Source organism: Acinonyx jubatus, chromosome A2 (assembly GCF_027475565.1).
Source record: "Acinonyx jubatus isolate Ajub_Pintada_27869175 chromosome A2, VMU_Ajub_asm_v1.0, whole genome shotgun sequence".
NCBI classification, from domain to species: domain Eukaryota; kingdom Metazoa; phylum Chordata; class Mammalia; order Carnivora; family Felidae; genus Acinonyx; species Acinonyx jubatus.
In genome coordinates this window covers 153,939,085-153,957,580 of record NC_069383.1, presented here as the reverse complement: position 1 = coordinate 153,957,580, position 18,496 = coordinate 153,939,085, and the positions used below count along the sequence as shown (strand labels likewise).

General features: G+C 58.6%; 1 protein-coding gene across 1 annotated transcript; it reads left to right on the top strand.

Annotated features, from left to right (window-relative positions):
- The first annotated feature begins 907 nt into the window (after positions 1-907).
- Positions 908-18,485, top strand: RAB8A (RAB8A, member RAS oncogene family). The gene is made up of 8 exons (XM_015084104.3): positions 908-1,095; positions 5,415-5,475; positions 7,346-7,406; positions 10,785-10,862; positions 12,396-12,485; positions 13,051-13,116; positions 14,412-14,462; positions 17,836-18,485. Exons 1-8 carry the CDS (start codon positions 972-974, stop codon positions 17,926-17,928), a joined length of 624 nt encoding a protein of 207 aa, XP_014939590.1. The 5' UTR covers positions 908-971; the 3' UTR covers positions 17,929-18,485.
- The last annotated feature ends 11 nt before the right edge of the window (positions 18,486-18,496 follow it).

The window sequence follows — 18,496 nt, the reverse complement described above, 5'->3', positions numbered from 1 at the left end:
AAGGCAGAATCAGACTACTGACCCCAGTGGGTTAGGGTGGGTATTAAGGACTTTCGGTGTCGTTTTCGTACCTGCCGACAACAGGCAGGCAGGCAAAGGACAACGCTTGTGACTGTTCCTAGCATCCTCACGACCCTAGCTCCCCTGGCGGCTGAGGCTTGGCGGGGGGTCGGGGTGGGGGGGGAACTGCAGGCAGACAGTGGTCTGGACAGTCCCTAATTAGGTCCAAAGGCGCGTAGCGAGGAGTTCCCGCGGGTACGGCTGGTGGCAGTAAAGCCGCTCAGGCGGCGGAGGAGTCCCCCCGGCCGGCGCCGAGACCCCGGAAGACGTCCCGAAGAGGCCTCGCTTCGACGATGACGAGCGTCCCCACTCTCCTTTCCTCTTCGGTTCCCCCTGGATGGACGCAGCGCCCTCCAGACGACACCGCCACCCGCGCACTCCCTTCCCGCGCTCTTCCCGGAGCCTACGGAGGCTGCGCGGGCCGTGAGGGCGGGAACCGGAGAACCCGCCGCGCGTGCGCCCTCTGCCGGCACCCAACGGTCTCCCGGGCCGCATGCGCACGCGCCCCACTGCGGGCGCGCGGAGCCGTTGGCGACGTTCCCCGCCCTGCCACTCCCACCCGGGGGCGTGGCTGCCCCCAAGTCGGGGGCGGGCAGAAGGCGGGGACACGCGATGCCCCGCCCCCCTGGTCTTCATTTGAAGCCCCTGGACTCTTCACCGCTGGCCAATTGCAGCCCGCCCTGTCCCTAGCGCCGACCAATGACCGGCGCACTCGGCCCGCTTCCGGCACCGCGCCTTGCTCTCCCCTTCCCCACGTCTCTACGCGACGGGAGGGGCGCGGGGGAGGGTGGCGGCCTGGGTGACGCGCCGCGGGCCGGGAGCCAATAGGGGGCGGGCTCGGCGCTGATGGACGGAACCAGCGGCCAGTGGCGAGGCGCTGGCCGCACTTCCCGTCGGGGAGAGAGTGTAATATGGCGAAGACCTACGATTACCTGTTCAAGCTGCTGCTGATCGGGGACTCGGGGGTGGGGAAGACCTGTGTCCTGTTCCGCTTCTCCGAGGACGCGTTCAACTCAACTTTCATCTCCACCATAGGTAGCGGGGCCGGGGAGCGGCCGGGGACGCCGGAGGCCCGGGCCGGGCGCGCCCCTGAAGGGCTGGGGCTGAGGGAGCGGCTGGGCCGGACGGATCCAGGGATTAGAGAGGGTCGAGGGGACCGGAGGGGAAAAGAGCAACCGCTTCCACCTCTTTTCGGGGGTTCCCGGGCTATGGGGAAGGGGATAGGAACCAAAGGCCCATTTTACAGATGGGGAGACTGAGGCCCCAACTCTCAGCTTGCTCGTCAGGAAGTACAGGTCTTGGGCTGGGGTTTTGGCGCCGGTCATCTCGTGCCGTCCACACAGCAGCCCTCGAAGCTGTTCTTTTGGGGTCGCCGTCTTACAGAAGTGAAACAGGCTTGGGGAGTTGGCCGTAGGAAGAGGCCTTTGACATCTGACCTTATTAAGCATGTACTGTGCGCTAGCCCCTTTATGTGCATTATTACACCCTCCAGTCCTTTGTGTTAGGTGCTGTTATGAGCCTCACCGAGGAATTTGAGGCTCGGGGGGGCATGCGACTCACCCAAGGTCACACAGTCTGCAGGTGGCAAGGATGGAATTTGAATCCGTGTGGGTCTAACGCCCAAAATCAAGACTGGACCATCGGATGGGAGCACTCATCCCCAGGGCAAGCCCTCTTCTGCTCTTTCCTCTGTAATATTCAGGGGTTAAGCCCCTCTCCCTGACCCTGTTTCCCCCATGGGTGAATTTCTTCTAGAAGGAATGGCAAGAAAGAGTCTGGAGCCTTTCTCTGCCCGACCTTCCATCCCACTAGAAGGTGATAGCAATGATGACTGACAGCTGCCTGCCCTGGGACCTGTCATCCCCAAGGAGATGCCAGATAAAAACCTGAGTGAGAAACCAAAATCAGCCGCTGCCACAGACAGTGCTGACTTCCCTATCTTGAGGCCCGGGACACCAGTTGTCACTTTGCAGAACAGCCTTTCCCACAAAGCCAGCCCATGTTGTGGTTGAACAGAATTGGCTTGTTGCTTCTCAGTTCTGATATCCACAAAAGTGGAGCTGACTTGTCCCCATGTCACAAAAACAGCCATTGCCCGTGTGAAAACGTTTGACCTGGAAGTAACACCAATCAAATGGAGTGGCCTGTGAGCTATGCAGCCTTGTTCCAGAATAGTCAGCAAGCCCAGGAGTTGATTCTGAATGGGGAAAGCCTAGGAACCAGGCTTTGCTTTACCCCCTGTGTAACTCGAGCCCAATAACCTTATCTCCCTGAACCCCACCATGAGCTGCTCATTCCATTCCTGCCCCTCTCCAGGAGCTGCACTTGACAGTTGAGAGAATTGGACTGAAAATGGTCATTCCAGCTTTCCAGCCGCTGGGCGACCCTGAACAAGCACTTAGACTCTGAGCCCTGTTTCTTCAGTTTAGGAGTGATGCTCTCTGCCTTGACCAGTGCCCTGGATGGTTGAGGATTGTAAATGTACAACGAATAAGAGGTTGTTATCGTGGCCAGAGGCGGCCTGGAGGAAGCAGAATTTCTGGCTTCTGCAATTTCAGCATCTCATCCCTGGACCCAGATGTTTCTGATTCCTCCCCCTCCACCACTCCAGGGTCCAATTTTGGGATCGCATTTGCATCTCCATGAATCAGGAAGTGATGTTACGTTCTGGCAGGCTGTGGCTTGCTCTCACCCAGACCTCAGTGTCCCAGCGTCGGAAACTTCCTGTTCAGCACAAGCACTAGTGAGATCAGTTTGGAGATTGGATCTTTCTGTTGGTTTCTCATTCTTGTCCAGGAAACCCAGTCTAGCTCTTGAGGGCTCCGAGGAGGCCGGCCTCCACTTCCAGACAAAGACTTGGCTTGGGCAAGGTCGTCTAGGGAGGTACAGGTGGCACTTAAACCCAGAGTCCTTCCCTCCCACCTCAGTATCCTGATTACATTTGTAGTTTTCCAGTAAGCCTCTGTCTTCTGAGCAAATTTAATCCATCCTGACCTTGAAGTGATGGCCTCATCATTCTTAGCCTTGTAAAATTAAATCTGGTGTGTCAATGAAACCCAGGAAGAGGTTAGGACAGAGTGATGCCGTGGGGCTTTGCCGATTAAACAGGGCATCTTGATTTCACGTGTCCCTGTGGACCTAGGACAGGAGGTAGGGGATGTTTTAGGAAGGAACAACACTGGGCCGCTTAGTCCTGAAATGCAACTGAATGTGTAAAGGTGATTCTCTACTGGCACTGAGTACACCTCTGGGTTGTCTTTATGGATCAGGGATTAAGTGGCTGTTCATTTCCTGCCCAGCTTTCGTTTTGCCAGAGCCCGTTCTCAAAAGCTGCATCGATCATTGGCGGTGTGATCTTGGCCCGGCGCCCAAGTTCAGAATTGGTTCTTCGCAGCCTGGCTCAGCTCCCACGGCTTCCTCGGGGCCCCATTCACTCATACCTTCAGGGAGACACATGGCAGATGTGAACATGCTCCGTAAACCACACGGCACCCTGTGGCTTTTATTTCTTTCGCCCTGCCATCTTTCCCCAACGCCTGCTGTGTGCCAGCACGGCTGCAGGGGCTGAAGAAATGACTGGGATGAATCACAGGGAAACCAATGTAACAAGGCCTGTAGTCAAGGTGTGTGTGTGGGACTGGGTGATCAGTTTCTAGCAGATACATAGCTGGCCTCTGCCATGCTGAGTTACCGGAGACACAGCCATGAGTAAGACGTCTGAGTCCCTGCTCTCCTGGGGCTTCTGTCCCAGTGGGCACATTTCAGGTGCAGACTGATATTCCCTGTGGTCCCCTGGACAGCTCCTGAGGTGGGCAGCGATGGAATTAACATCCTGTCATCAGTTCTGAGGGCTCAGGCCAGGCTCCCGCCTCCAGGCTTCGAGGGCAAAGATGTAGAACAAACTCGCGGAGGTAAAGGCAGGCTTGGGCTGTTTTCCATGGGCAACTTTCACCCCAAGATCCGTGGAGCAAATGCACAAATATGCACTGTCAAGGGTGTGCACCCGAAGAAGGAAAAGAAGCGAGGGGAGAGAGAGTGAGGATGGTCAGGAAGGCTCACCTGGGGAGGTGACTTGAACAGAGGCCTGAGTGAAGGGCCGGGGGAGCCAGGAAGTCATGGAAGGAAGCGACGTTCCAAGAGAGGGAAGAGCGAGCACGAGAGCCCTGAGTCCAGACTGCGCGCGGGATATTTAGGAAACAGTCGTGGGAGCTGTTTGCCGCGCGGTGGCCAGGCGAGGCAGGACCTTGGCGCACACGCTCAACTGTTCTCACTTCATCCTGGGGCCGAGGGGGTGGCGGAAGCATCTGGAAGGTGTTTTTGGTTGTCGCGGCGTGTGTCAGGCCTTCATTCCTTTTCACGGCCGGGTGGTGGTACGGGTGGGCCACGTTTTGTTTATCTGCCCATCCGTTGGTGGACACGCTGGCAGGTTTGGAACAGAGGTTAGCTTCGTGACATGGTTGAATGTGGTCAGGAAAGCTGGGGAGGGGACTGAGGGGGTAGGAGGCTGAGAGGTCACCCTGGTCTTGGGGAAAGGGGACTACAGCCGACGAGTGGGAGAGGAGGGCAGGGTCAGGAAGGCTTCTTGGAAGGCGACCTTCCAGCAGGTCTGGTGGAGGCTCAGAGGTTGAGCGTCCGACTCTTGCTTTTGGCTCAGGTCACGAACTCATGGTTCGTGGGATCGAGCCCCACGTTGGTCTCTGTGACGACAGTGTGGAGCCTGCTTGGGATTCTTTCCCTCTCTCTCTGCCCCTCCCCCATGCACGCGTGCATGCACGCTCTCTCTCTCTCTCTTTCTCTCTCTCTCTCTCTCTCGCAAGCAAATAAACTTGAAAAAATGAAAGGAGAAAGTTTGTTAGGGCGACAGGTGGGCGGCATAGGGACCACCCGCAGAGAAGGAACGGCGTGTGCGAAGGCTGGAGGTCCGTGAGAGCAGTATTGGGGGGCATCCTGGGGCTCCATGCCCTGTGTGTTTGGGAGGGCCTGGTGCTAGGTGGCGGGAGGCGTGGGGCTCTGGCCCTCGAAAGATTCCGTGGAGGCCGACTCCGAGAGGCTGCCTGGTGGGCAGAGGGGACAGAACAAGGCTTTGTCGCCTGAAGGACCTGGGTTTGCCCGCCAGCCTGTGCCACCTGGGGCTTCACTCCTGGCAGCTCAGTCTGCGCTCTGAGCCTCAGCTTCCCCTTCCAGGAGAGGAGAAAGTTCTCTCCAGGAGCCTCCAGACTTGTTGTGGGAGCTTCCGAGATCCCAGGTGCCCCAGTACCAGGCAGGTGCTCCGTAACAGGTTGGCAGCGGCTGCCTCAGATGCAGCTTGGGCAGTGGGCTGACCGTGATGTGCCTTTTCTTTCCTTTTCTTTCAGGAATTGACTTTAAAATTAGGACCATAGAGCTCGATGGCAAGAGAATTAAGCTACAGATATGGTAAGAGGCATTGGCGTCCTCCGCCCCTTCACCCAGGGAGTGCTTTGAGCCAGAAGCCTTGGTGCCTCTCTCTTTCCCCCTCCCTGTGACCATGGCCTCCACCTCTTTGTGCCTAGCCATACGCGTGAGGCTTTCTTCCGAAACCCCAGAGACTGGGCTCTGCTGGTTACTGGGGCCTGGAGTCTGTCAGCACCTTCTGGGGACATAGCTGCCAGTCCGGGTTAGCTCAGCATTTCGATGTGGGCACCGCTGGGCCTGGGCTTCCGAGTGGCCTGCTTCCATTGGACTTGGAGCGTACCCTCTGTGCCTGGGTGGTGGTGAAGGCTTTGGGACAACGCCATGCCCCAGCCCAGTGTTTCCTTTTGACCCTATCAGCTCGCTGAAGAAGGCCAGACATCATTTCCTCTTTTCTCCCCCACCCCCGGGGAAGCCCAAGCCTTACTTCTTTAGCCCACAGACCTGAAATCCCAGAACTAAAAATAAGCTGAGGCCAGGCCCAGCGGCAAGACCTGTTTTCTATTCCGCTTACCTGGGGCTGACTTCTTGTGATACATGAAATCGGAGAGGTTGTGAGTCCCTGTCGCTGACTGGGGTCTGTAGCCCCTCGGAAGTGCCAGGAAGGCTGAGCTCAGATGGTCAGATGGAAGGGGAGTCCCCGCCCTGCAGCCACATCACCCACGGGGACGTATGAGCCTTGAGCGAAATGAAAGAGAAGTCACATGTGAGAGGGTGGCGAAGTCTCCCTGCCCTAGCGAGCACCTGTGGTGGGAGGGAGTACCGTGAGGGGGGCCACGAAGCCACCTTCCCCGCATCCTGTCTCCCTCCCCCGAGTCTCAGAGCATGAGCATCACTCTGCCTGCCCAGGGCGCCCCCTCGGCTCCCGTGGTGTTCACCTCTGGTCTGACTCCAGAATGGAAATCTGGATGAGGCCTGACGCCTCATCAGCTGGTAATCTGCCCGTCTCTGGTCTCTGGTCTCTGGCTGCCTCATAAGTTACAAGCCCTAGAAGCATCTCCATCTTTACCACGTGGCTCCCCAGCAGCCTCGGCGCCTAGAGTCCAAGGTGACACGGCGGCAGCTGGCAGAAGTTTCACTTTCCTCTTCTCCTCTCTTCCTACTTCTGCTCTCAGCAGTCTCGATGGGGTCAGTGACTCTCTCAACGCTTCTCTAGACTAGGGCCGTGGCGGAGGATAGAAATGACTGTTCCTAACCACTAACGTCACCTGCTGTTGGTGTCAGAAAGCCAGCCGAGCCCCAGATTGAGGAGCCTCCGTGCAGCCCAGCCATGCAGAACCCTCGCAGGGTCACGAAAGGAACCCCGAATCCAGAGACAAAAGACATGGGGCTTGCCCTGGCCCCGCCACCAATCAGTTAGGCCATCTTTACACCGAGCACTGAATGCCCCCTGTGCCAGGAGCTGGGCTGGGCACGATGTGTCTCACCCAGGTGTCGCCCTGCACCAGCAAGGGAAGACTTGCTCCCTGGCTTCTGCCAAGACAGCAAGCAAGCATGAAGGTACACCCGTCCAGCCATGTGACCGGCCCCTTCCATGCCAGCATGGCCCTGGATTTTCACAGCTGACATCCGATCTCGGCTCTTCTGTGAGCCGGAAACTCTGGGAAGAATCCCCAGGAAACAGAGGTGCAGCAGAGGGGTCATTGGAGGGAATGACTTTACGCCCTATGGGGCAGGTCTTTGACACCCCTGAGTCACCGTTTCCTCCTCTATAAGAGTAGAGGACAAAGGTGCTGTCCCACAGTCGGACAGTGAATTAGGAAACGACCCGCGTCCATCCCGGCTGAGTACCCATTGTTCCCACGGTGATGACGATACGTGTTTGCTGTCACCACTCTCCCTTCTTCTCCTCTAGGGACACAGCTGGTCAGGAACGGTTTCGGACGATCACAACGGCCTACTACAGGGGCGCAATGGTATGGACTGGTTTTCGTTTCTTTTTTTAAAGTCCACGTGAACATCACTCTCGTGAATGCCCGAACCCAGATGCTTCTGGGGAGTCCGTGCTCGGGCTCCTCCGGGGTCCTCGGTCCCGGGTTAGTTTTAGGAAAAGGCTATGTGCCCTGCCCCCACCCCGACATACATCCTCTTCTGCTTCAGGGACAATGCAGGGTTTAAGGACGGTTAATTCTTTGGGAATGAGGGAAGACAGAGGAAGCCGGTTCTTCTAGGTGAGGTCAGTGAAATTGGAGATAGCATGCCCCAACACTTAGGATCGCTCACATGGCCTGCGTCAGTCTCTGTGGAATTTGCTACTGAAAACTTGAACATCATCCAGGAGTTGGCTTGCTCCGGGCAGTTGGCCGTTGTATGGCCCCCCGGGCCAGAGGCAGGGTGCTATCACAGGAAGACTCGTTCCCCATCCCTCAGGTGCTTTTACGGAGCACCTTCTCTAGGCCAGGCCTGAACTAGATGCAGAGGAGGACCCGGAATAGGCCGGGTTCCTGCCCTCCGAGTGGGTCGAGCACATGTGAGGTGTGCACACAGTGGAGCACTCAGGGTCTGGGAGCGGGAGGCAGAGCCCTGGCCCCTGGCTCAGCACCCTGGGTCACCCTCTGAGCTGCATCTCCTTACTTGGAAAGTGGAACAGAGAACAGGACTCCGTTCCGGGCAGCCGCGAGGGCGGATGGCCATCTCCCCGTTTCCGGCGCCCGGTGCACACCCCATCATGTGATCACATACATGCCTGTTTCCTCTGCAAGACCACAAGCTCTGTGAGGGCAGTGCCACGTCTCGGTCACTGCCGTATGCCCCATGCCTGGGACCACGCTGGGTATGTGGTGGGTATTCAGGAAATACTGGTGGACGGCAGAAATGAATGGAGGCATTGAGAGTATCCCACACAGCTTTTGAAACATAACAGAAACTCAGTCGTGTGCATTGCAACCTTAGCACTCCTCATTAAAATTTATTTACTAATTTTCTTCCCACCTGGCTGTGCTCTGGTGGGGCAGGGGCCTCGGGGAACCGGGGTCCTGGGGGAGCTTCTGCTGTGTGGCCTCAGGCAGGCCCCCTCCCCATCTGGGCTGAAATAGCACCCCCACCGCCCCCATTCTCTGAGGCCTTTCGTGTGCCAGCTGCTGGGCCCAGGTCTTGGCCATTAACAGCGGAGCATGGGTGCCACGGTTGTCCACGTTTCACTGACAGGGGACCTAAGGCCTAGCACGGTTCCATGTCCTGCTTCAGTTCACGCAGAGGGGAAATGACTGGGCCAGTGCCAATTGGCTGTCTCCAGTGCCCACATCCTCAGCCAGCCCTTGATGACGCTGGCCTGAGCCAGGGTGTTGGTGGCTTGCAGTCCTAGATTGGATATATATATAGCCTTATAGAACCCATATATAAAGCCAGCGACCACATGTGGCTCTTTGAGTATAAAGTGACGCAAGTAAGAAATCCAGCCCCTTGGTCGCACTCTTTAGGCACCGCAGAGCCACGTGTGGCCAGGGGTGACCTTACTGGATAGCTCAGAGAACATTGCCCCCATCGCAGCCATCGCCCTCTCCCTGCATGGTACTAGACTCTTGGGTCCCAAATTTGGGGACATTGGGTGTCCGTTGTCCCGTTGGGAGCTTACAAGCTGATAGGGGCAGCCGTGCCCAGTGGGGGCTGGGAACATGGTCACTTGGGGCCCCGAGGAGAGTTTCCACGGAGGACCTGGAATAGGGTGATCCCGTGTTTTCTCGGCACTTCTCTCTCCTGATAGCTCCACCCGCCCCCCCCCACCCCTCGGTTGGTGAATATCTGGGACCTTGGAATCTGGAGCATGGGGTGTCAACTTGCTGGTGGTGGCCAGAGCCCTGGGCCACCCGAGGGGCCAGTCCCTGGATAAAAGGGAGGAAAGTTCTCATGACCTCGTGGCGTTTCTTGCCCCGACGGCCAGAGGCCTCCGCGGTGCTTGACCTAGGGAGTCTGCGCACCGGGATCTCGTACTCCAGCTGGCCTTGGCTGGGGAGTGGCCAACAGCACGGCCTCTACAAGCTCCTGGTTGTCCTGCAGGTGGTCTCCGTTCAGTCTCCCCAAAGGGGGCCCCCAGATGGCCTTCCGGAGGGGTCCTGGCCGGGGCCTCGGTTGTGGCAGGCTGCGAGGCCCCTGCATGTCTCCTTGGGTTCATGGCGGGGCTTCGGAATTGCAGGGGCTCTCCTGTCCCGTCCCTGAGGTCTTATCACACGTCCTCGCCGCTCTCCACCCAGTGTCCGCAGCCCATGTTCTCACTCTGCAGACTCGGGCAGCCTCAGGGACGTCTTGGCCGGCACCAGCGGTCTCGGATGCAGGGCCGGGCCGTCGGGAGGGGGTGGCCTGAGCACATGGAGTAAGCCAGGCTGGCCCAGGACAGCTGGGGCCCTGTACCTGGAAGGTGGCCCTCGGCGTTACTTGGTGCTGATGAGGGCCCAGGGAGGTTCCTAATGGGAGCTGGTGTGACCAACTTGTTCAGGGTCAGTCTTTCCTGGGCTTGAATCTTTAAGGGCGCTTTTGTGGGCCTCAGTTTGCTCTGTATCAAACAGGGACACATGTCCTTCGCAGTGACGGCAAGGTCACGGGCCCAGGTGGAGGTGGGTTCACTCTGCAGCTCTTTAGGGACTCCTGCGCTGTCTCCCACCTGCTCACACGTGGGTAACGGACCCTCAGGGGCCTCAGTGCCGCCCAGCCCCACGCTCCAAGCTGGCCCCGTGGGTGGAGTCATTGGAACACACAGGAGTGTCAGGATCAGGCCATCCAGGGTTCAGACCCCAGTTACGCCCTTTACTCTCTCATGGGAAGGGAGGCGGGCCTGGCCGTCCCACACCTCTGGGTCCTCGTCTGCAGAGTGGGGACAGCTGGACCCACCTGTGAGGGCTGTGAGGCTTCAACGAGACCCTACCATAGAACGCGGTGCGCAGTAGGTGCTCGGAGGAGACTCAGGCAGGGCGGGCTGAGTGAAGGGGAGCACTGTGGGCCCTGGGGCTGTGGAACATGGGGCTGGGAGGCAGGTGGGACGCCCAGAGCTGCCAGGCCATGGGCACATGTGCCCTGCTGGTGCTGGGGAGCCCGCGAGGCTCGTCTGCAAGCACAAGTGTGGTGGGGTCTGGTCTGCAGGGTGAAGGGTCACCTTGGTGGCGGGGTGGGCAGGACTAGAGCCTGGGCGACCAGGGAGGAGCCGGTCCTAGAGTCCAGCAGAAGGAAGGGCCCCAGGGGTGGAGTGGAGGGAGTTGGCAGGAGGGGTGTCTTGCTGGGGTCTCAGCCACCCCACCTTGCTGGGGCCTCCCCCTCAGCTCGCAGCTTGTCCAGAGCACACATTTGTCTCCCTTCCCGCCCAGGGCATCATGCTGGTCTATGACATCACCAACGAGAAATCCTTTGACAACATCCGGAACTGGATTCGGAATATTGAGGAGGTAAGGCTTGCGCCGCTCACGTGCAGAGGAACTTCATGCGTGTCCCCACCTCGGTCCCCACCCCAGAGCTCCTCGGATAAGAGATGAGCTCACTGAGGCACAGAGACCCCTAGAAGTCACTTGCCAAGAGCTCCATGGCCAGGGATGTACCCGGAATGGGGACCGGAACCCAGGTGGCTGACCCTGCAGACCACACATGGGCCTTGCGTCATCATAGGGTGGCCCTGAGAGCCCATTAATTTCCCCACCGGGGCTGTCAGGTTTGGGCAATGTCTCAGCCATGAGAGAAGAGATACCTGAGCTCTTGATCACTGTGAGCATTTGGTGCTTTCTAGAAACGGGAGGTTCCAGGATAGGCATGACCCTTGCATTTGGCAGACAGGCGTTTCAGATTGTACTCTGGGTTTCAGCAGAGCAGGGTGTGAGCTAGTTTGAGCCATACGAGTTCAAGCCAGCAGCTCTTCGACTGCAGCTGGCTGGGAAAGCAGACCTTGAACCCAGGAGGGAAAAGAAGGCAGTTAGCCCCGCCTACCTGTCCCAAAGCTGGCGTCCCCGCCTTCTGGCTCCCCAGACAGGCTCACCCCAAAGCCTTCTTGGACGACAGCACTTGTGCCTCTCGGTGACTCACCAGGTGGGGCTTCGGGTCTGAGGTACAGCGAGAGGACTTCACCCATCCATAAAGCCACGGCCAAAGGTCACGGCACGGCTGACATCTGTGAGCAGTGGCACCAGGTCGCCATCCTGACAGGCCCACTGTGAGACCTGATGGTCTGCTGGCCGGAGGCCATGCCCGGGCTGAGGACAAGGAACCACTCCCATTGGTCCTTGTGGAAACTCAGTGTTTGTGGCCAGTGGGCGAGAGGGTCTTGCAGTTAACAGGAAGTTAGGGAGCAGAGCAGTGTTTCACGAGACCTGATCTGAGCTACACGACGAGGTCCCTTTCCATACCCTCGTCCTTCGGGAAGCGTGGAACCTTCCACTGGAGCCCAAGAAAGGGTTGGAGGAGGAGCCCTTTACAAGCATGAGGCAGCTGTGGGGGGCGCCAGGGGATGGGAACACCCCGGGGCTGGCTGCAGTGGGGGGCCATTGCCACCCCAGGCGCTGCCCACTTCCAGAGTCCAAACGGAGCAAGCTGGAGTGGGGCGAAAGGTCCTGGGAGAGCAGCTGGGGCCTCCAGCGGAAGAGGCAGGGAGGGAGGGAGGCGAGCGGGGGTAAATATCCCAGCCTCGCTTGCCTCCGTAGGCCAGACCCTGCCAGGAGCCCGGGGATGACCTCGGGGCCTGGGTGACACAGCCCATAGGGAAGCTGTCCTCAGCAGCCAGAGAGCATGTCCTCGGTCAGAGTAGTAGCCAGAACCTGGACTCTGCTCTTGTATTGGCTGTGTGACGTGGGACAGGCCACTCAGCCTCTCTGATCTTCAGCTCGTCCCCTGTACAAGGGTGTGTCAGCAGTCTTGGCCCACCACGCGGATTTTGGGGGACAGACTGTGTGTTGGCCTCTGACCTCTCACTACCTGTCTGCCCTCCCCTTCAGCATGCTTCTGCAGATGTCGAAAAGATGATACTCGGGAACAAGTGTGACGTGAACGACAAGAGACAAGTGTCCAAGGAACGGGGAGAGAAGGTGGGCATGGCCACTGGCGTGGGCCTGGCACCTCGTGGCACAGGGACCTCAGGGTTTTAGGGTTCTCTGCATGGAGGCCTGTTCTGCCCCAGAGGGTCTCCGATTGCTCACTCGCCGAGTGGGCTTTGGGGGAGACTCTCTCACAGTCTCTACAAGCATACAATAACCGGCCAGCCTGGCTTGTACAAGACTGAGGGGGTCTGGGACTCAGGACAAAGGGAGAGTGGAAGGCACTCCCTCTGCTGGGCTTCTGTCTAAAGACTGCACACGCAGCGGCTTCTGGGATGTGCTCTGTGTGCTTCCTTAAGGCATCCGGTTGGAACCTGTGGGACCCACAGGAAGCAGAGGAGAGAGCCGTGGTTTGAGCCACGCCCCCTCCACCCTCCTGCCAGGGATGTTCACCACCTGCTCTCCACTGGGGACTTGAGGGAGCAGCCCAGGAAGTCAGATCCATGGCCTGAGATCCCCCCCAACTCCTGCCCCTGCATTGCCCCTGGCTCAGGGTTTGTGGGGTTCAGGGGTACCTAGTGGCTAACATGCACGTGTGTATCTCCCTTCCACACAGCTCGCCCTGGACTATGGAATCAAGTTCATGGAGACCAGTGCGAAGGCCAACATCAACGTGGAGAACGTGAGTCCTGGGCCCTCCGGGCTGAGGGACAGGCTGCACCCTCTAGGGAGGCTCTACCAGGGGGACCGACCTCAGGCCCTGGGCTGCCTAAGGTCGGTCCCTCATCCGGCTGGCCGCGCGGCACTTTCTAGGCAGTGTGCCAGGCCCCTTGAGGGACTTGCCATGTTCTGACGTCAGCAGGTGCAGGCCCTGGCTGGGCACCTAGGCTGTTACCTCAGTGGTTCTTGGGCAGCCCTGGGGAGCAGGCGCCGTTTTACCAATGGAGAAACGGCCTCAGAGAGTCCCAGCTGACGGGTGCCCAGGCCCAGCTCCACGTGTGTGCCCTCGGCCCTGCCACCCTCACAGACAGGCCCCGGTCAGCAAGCCCAGATGACTGAGCTTTGGCCCGGGCCACCCGCTCTTCTCCGTGGAGCTGATCTGCCAACCTCCACCCCACTGCCCCAGTGGTCTTTCCAAAATGCACCTTCCATGTTGCTCCCAACCTCAGCCCAATACGCCTGGCACAGAAGGCCCTCCCTCACCAGCCCCAGGCAGTGTGTGCCACCCACAGCTTGGGCCTTGCCCACAACTTTCCATCCCAGGCCACCCGTGCCACACCCTCCTTGCACCCCCTTTCCCCTCAGGGCCCAGCCCAAGTGGCCCCTCACAGGGAGACCTTCACTGTCCCCCAGACCCTTAGGCCCACCACTTTGGTCTTCCCTAGCACCGAAACCAGCCTTCACAACAGAATATTCCACGTCATGTGGGCGTTCGTTGAGACTCTGCCTCCCTACCAAGAGGGGCCAGCTCGAGCCTCGTCAAGCATGGGGAGGCAAACCTTTACCTGGCACTGGCCCTCCCAGGCCTCCCTGCTGGCAGGGACCCCACGCGAAGTGTGTTTGGCTAAGAATGGCTTGTTTTTCTCTCTGCCCGGCCCCTGACCTGACCGTCAGAGGTGGGGGCAAAAGTGGGCAGAGCACAGGGGTCGGGGGTGGAAAACTGGGCCCTCCTCCTGGATCCTTCTGGCTCTGTCATTTAGGCACTGGGTGCCTTCAGACAAGTCACTCGACCCCTCTGAACCTCAGTTTCCTCTGTGTCCAGTCAAGGGTGACCCCATGTCCCAGGTCATTGTCTCAGGGGAGGTGGCGGTCCAGCTTGGCAGGAGTGGCCCAGTGGTGGCAGGAGATGGGGCTGGACAGGTGAGACCCCACCCGGGAAGCCACCCTGACGCTGCTCCTACACGGGAGTGGCCCAGCACCAGCAGGTCCCTACCCGCTTCCCCCTCCCGCGGCCCTGACAGCATCCTTATTCCACAGGCATTTTTCACTCTCGCCAGAGACATCAAAGCAAAAATGGACAAAAAACTGGTGAGTGTATGTGCTTTCTGAATCCTTGCATGGGTCCCTGTTGGAGCCGGCCACCCTTGGCCTCAGTGCTGTGATGCCTCCCCGGGCAGATCCTGCTCTTCGGGGCCCAGCTAGACCCAGTCGAGCATCTCTGGGAAAGGGGCAGGAGTTAGCAGGAGTGGTTTGGGCATCCACAACGGGACACGCTGCTCTGGGGCCCGGAGCTGCTCCGTGACAGGTGCCCCCTACTAAGTTCATGGGCCAGCAGGGGACACGCGGCCCTTGCCGTCCTACCTGGGAGATGGCACGTGTGAGGAGAGAGAGCCTCCTGCAGAAAAGCCCCAGGCAGGCCCAGAGCCACAGTCCGCCACCCCCCCAGTCCGTGACAAGACACCCCCTGCCCACCCCCCCCCCCCCCCCCGCAGGGCTGACAGCCACCAGCTTTCTGTCTTGATGAGTCCACCCCAAGTTCTGCTGGCTGTGACAGTTCTCTGGCCTTCGGTGGGTGCCAGGGCCCTGGGGCCTCTGAGAGGTCCCACCTGGATCCCTCCATATCCGCCCTTTTGTCTGTTTTCTGGCCTTTTTGTTTCATGGTCCCCACTCTCTACAACTACCACTTTCTTTGGTCACATCTACACACGCGAGTTTACATTGGGCGTGTTCAGCCCCTAAACACTGCTGGGAGTCTTGGCCCGGAGCCCTCCATTCCAGTGGCCCCCGTTTCCTGGCCAGGTGACACCCCTCACTGTCTGATTCAAGGGCGTGAAGTGAGCTATCCGTTGGCTTGCGTTACGCCTGGTCACCCGCGAGTGCGCACATGACACAAAATGCCACTCGGGTAGGTCACGTCTGACTGAAAACATGCCTCCGGAATTCTAAGATGCTGCGAATTCAGTCATAAGGGATGGGATCCATTTAGTGGCAGCCCTTTAGCCAAAACAGGACCATGTCCACACAAGCAGACGTACAGGACCATGTCCACACAAGCAGACGTACGGCCCGACGACGGCATGCAGTGTTCCTGTAATTTTGTTTCTCTTCAGCCAGAGTTTGATTCTAGAGGATCCTTCTGACACTCGCCCCCTGGCGGTGACACTAAGCATCACACTCACTTTTTCCGTAGCCTGTGTTTTCGGCATCGGCCTGTCCACTGCCCCTAGAATGTGCCGTGTCCTTCCAAGGCCCAGACTGTGAAACACGGATGTGCAGCCACACTCCTTGCGACCTCTCTTTTTCTGAGCTGAACTGTAAATCACACTTAAACGCCTTCTCATTCCCTGTCACCTTTGTTCACATGCAGAGTTGCAGCCTCCACGGCTTCCTATCTGTCTTTTTAATCGAAATGCCACTGACGTTGAACGTTGTGTAAATTTGAGGCTTACAGGACATTGGTTTTAACACGTTGGGAGCTGATACCTCTATTATCGCACATACTCGCATACTTACCGTTTCTCTTTTGCGTTGAGAACAATTCAGATCTGGTCTCTTAAGCAGCTTTGACTGTAATCGCTGTGCCGTGCATCACATGTCCAGAACTGTCTATGTGCTAGTTGCAAGTTCGTATCTGTGGTACTCAGACGGCCAGTTCTGCCCACCCCGCCTCCCCTCCTAGAGCATCAGGGGAAGCCGGGCCCCGCCAGCACCCTCCTCCCGGACCGCTGGTGCTCTCCCGCTCCGCTCAACCCAGTGCTCCTCACCGCTGAGCACGCACTGCGTCCCCACAACCCGTCCAGGCCACTGCCACCCTCTCCACCTTGTCACCCTGCCGCTTCCCTGCTGTCCACTCCAGGCCTTTTTTTTGTTCCTCAAATGCCCCACGTTCCTTTAGACTTTCCCCTCCACTGGGGAAAGTGGCGGTCCGACTTGGCAGGAGTGGCCCAGTGGGCGCCCCCCTCGCACATCCGTGTCCTAAGGCTGCTGGAATGCATTCCCGGAACAAGCTTAGTAGCGTCAACGACACACGAGCATGATGGTTCTGGAGGTCACAAGTCTGAAACGGGTCTCACTGGACTGAGACCAAGGTGTCAGCAGGGGTGCCCTCCCCACAGGGAAGACCCGCCGCCTTGCCTTGTCCAGCTTCTAGAAGCCACTACATTCCTTGCCTTGTGAGCCCTTCCTCCGTCTTGCGAGCCAGCCACCCAGCACCTCCCTGACCCTGCTTCCTGCTTCCTTCGTCTCGCTCGTCCTCGACCACGGCTGGAAAGTTTCTCTGCTTTTAAGGAGTCACAGGGTTAGATGGGGCCCACCTGGGTGATCCAGGCCGCTGTCCCCACCCCTCCTCAATCGCGTCTGCAAAGTCTCTGCCACCACGTCTGTGCAGGTTCCAGGGACGAGGGCGTGGACATCTTGGGGGCGGTTATTCCGCTGACCACAGCCCCTGGACCATCCCTGGCCGCGCTTCCGAGAGGTCTCCGCTCAGACATCGCCATCGAAACGCTTGTCCACCCTTCACCTGTTTTGTCTCATTACTCGCTGCAGGGGAAAGCGCCGCTCATTTGATTACCTGTGCGATTTGTCTGCCCCCAGCGGGACCTTTGTCCTGTTCACCCCTGCCTGCCCAGCGCCCACAAAAGTGCCTAGCACCACATAAGTGTTTGGTACTTGCCTGAATAAAACTTCAGGTTTTACCTAAGAGCACAAAGGCGAGAAGAAACTAGTCAAAAGGAGACCAAAGCACGCAAACAGTAGAATGGCAGAAAGCAGGGTCTCAGTTCCCAGGGTAGGCAGGGGCCAGCTCGCAGAGGCTTCAAGTGACGGATTTAGGCCACTCCTGAGAAACCTGGGGGAGGTGGATGGTTGTCAGTATGGACTGAGCAGACGAGATCAGAGATTAGGGCTTATGCCACCAGCTGCGGGGCAGAAGGTGGACAAGGGGAGAGGTGGGTCCGAGCCTTGGCACACGGTTACGGGGAGTCCTGTGTGAGTGGCGTTGCGACCTTGAGCCCAGCCTCCCCTCAATCCCAGGAGGCAGTCTTTCCACTGCCCCTGGGCTGCCTTGCCGGGAGGGGCTGAGCACAGATGGATAGATGGATAGAGGGATGGAAGTAGGGAAAGGAGAATGAGATGGGTCAACAAATGGTGGGAAAGTTGTCGAGGAGATGAATGGAACGGGGGATGGGCAGGCGACTGAAAGACTGACAGAATGAGTGGTTGGAAAGGGGGGGAACGTAGCAGATCTGGGGTTTGTAAAAAGCGAGTTGGAAGGGGCAGTTGGATGAATGGATGGTTGGAAGGTGGCAGAGGTTTGACAAATGGGAGGGGACGGGTGGGTGGATGGACCATCCGGATCCTGGCAGATGGGTGGGTGGTTGGTTCATTGGTCGGTGGGCCGGTTGGTTAAGAGACATAGTGCTGATCCCCAGCCATGACCTTGCAAAACCCTTTGCAATTTCAGGAAGGCAACAGTCCCCAAGGGAGCAGCCAGGGAGTCAAAATCACCCCAGACCAGCAGAAGAGAAGCAGCTTTTTCCGATGTGTTCTTCTGTGAGGAGCACTGCCTTACTCTGAGCCTCGCTCAGCTGAGCTGACTGTGCCTGTCCTGAGCGAGCCCCTCGCTCGGCCGGGGGCCCTCCCCCCCCAACACTCCCTGCCGTGCCGCGGCCACCGGGCCCATGGCCACCAGACACAGTTGAGAAATTGTTGATTTTAGTAACTGTCTGATCTTTTTTCAACTTTGGAGATGGAATGAGTTAAGGATTTGCTATTTTTCTGGTCTGCGGAACGGGCCCTCTCACCACGTGACCAGAGAGGAAGCTGGAGCGGAGCTGTGGCCGCCAACATCAGCCGGCACGGTGGGCCTCTGTCTCCAGGCCTCCCTGCAGCACAACCGAAGCCCCACCGGAAAGCCCGTCCACGTCCCCACCACAGAAGCCAGGCCCCGGAGCCCAGTGACGGTTCCAGGAGTGCTGGGCCCCCACACCCTGAGCGAGGCGACGCATGCCGGGCCCACAAAGCGTCCAGCCAGCACATCTGACGCCTACCTTCTCCTCTTTCTCCTTCTACCTGTCAGTTTTGGACAAGTGACAAAAACCATTCTCTTCCCCCCCCCCCGCCCC

What these genes read in the sequence shown, in the direction of transcription:
- RAB8A (XM_015084104.3), top strand. Translation starts at nt 972, where the DNA reads ATGGCGAAGACCTACGATTACCTGTTCAAGCTGCTGCTGATCGGGGAC. An exon ending in AGAATTAAGCTACAGATATG is followed by an intron (nt 5,476 to 7,345) that starts GTAAGAGGCATT and finishes CTTCTCCTCTAG; the next exon opens with GGACACAGCTGGTCAGGAAC. An exon ending in CAAAAATGGACAAAAAACTG is followed by an intron (nt 14,463 to 17,835) that starts GTGAGTGTATGT and finishes TTGCAATTTCAG; the next exon opens with GAAGGCAACAGTCCCCAAGG.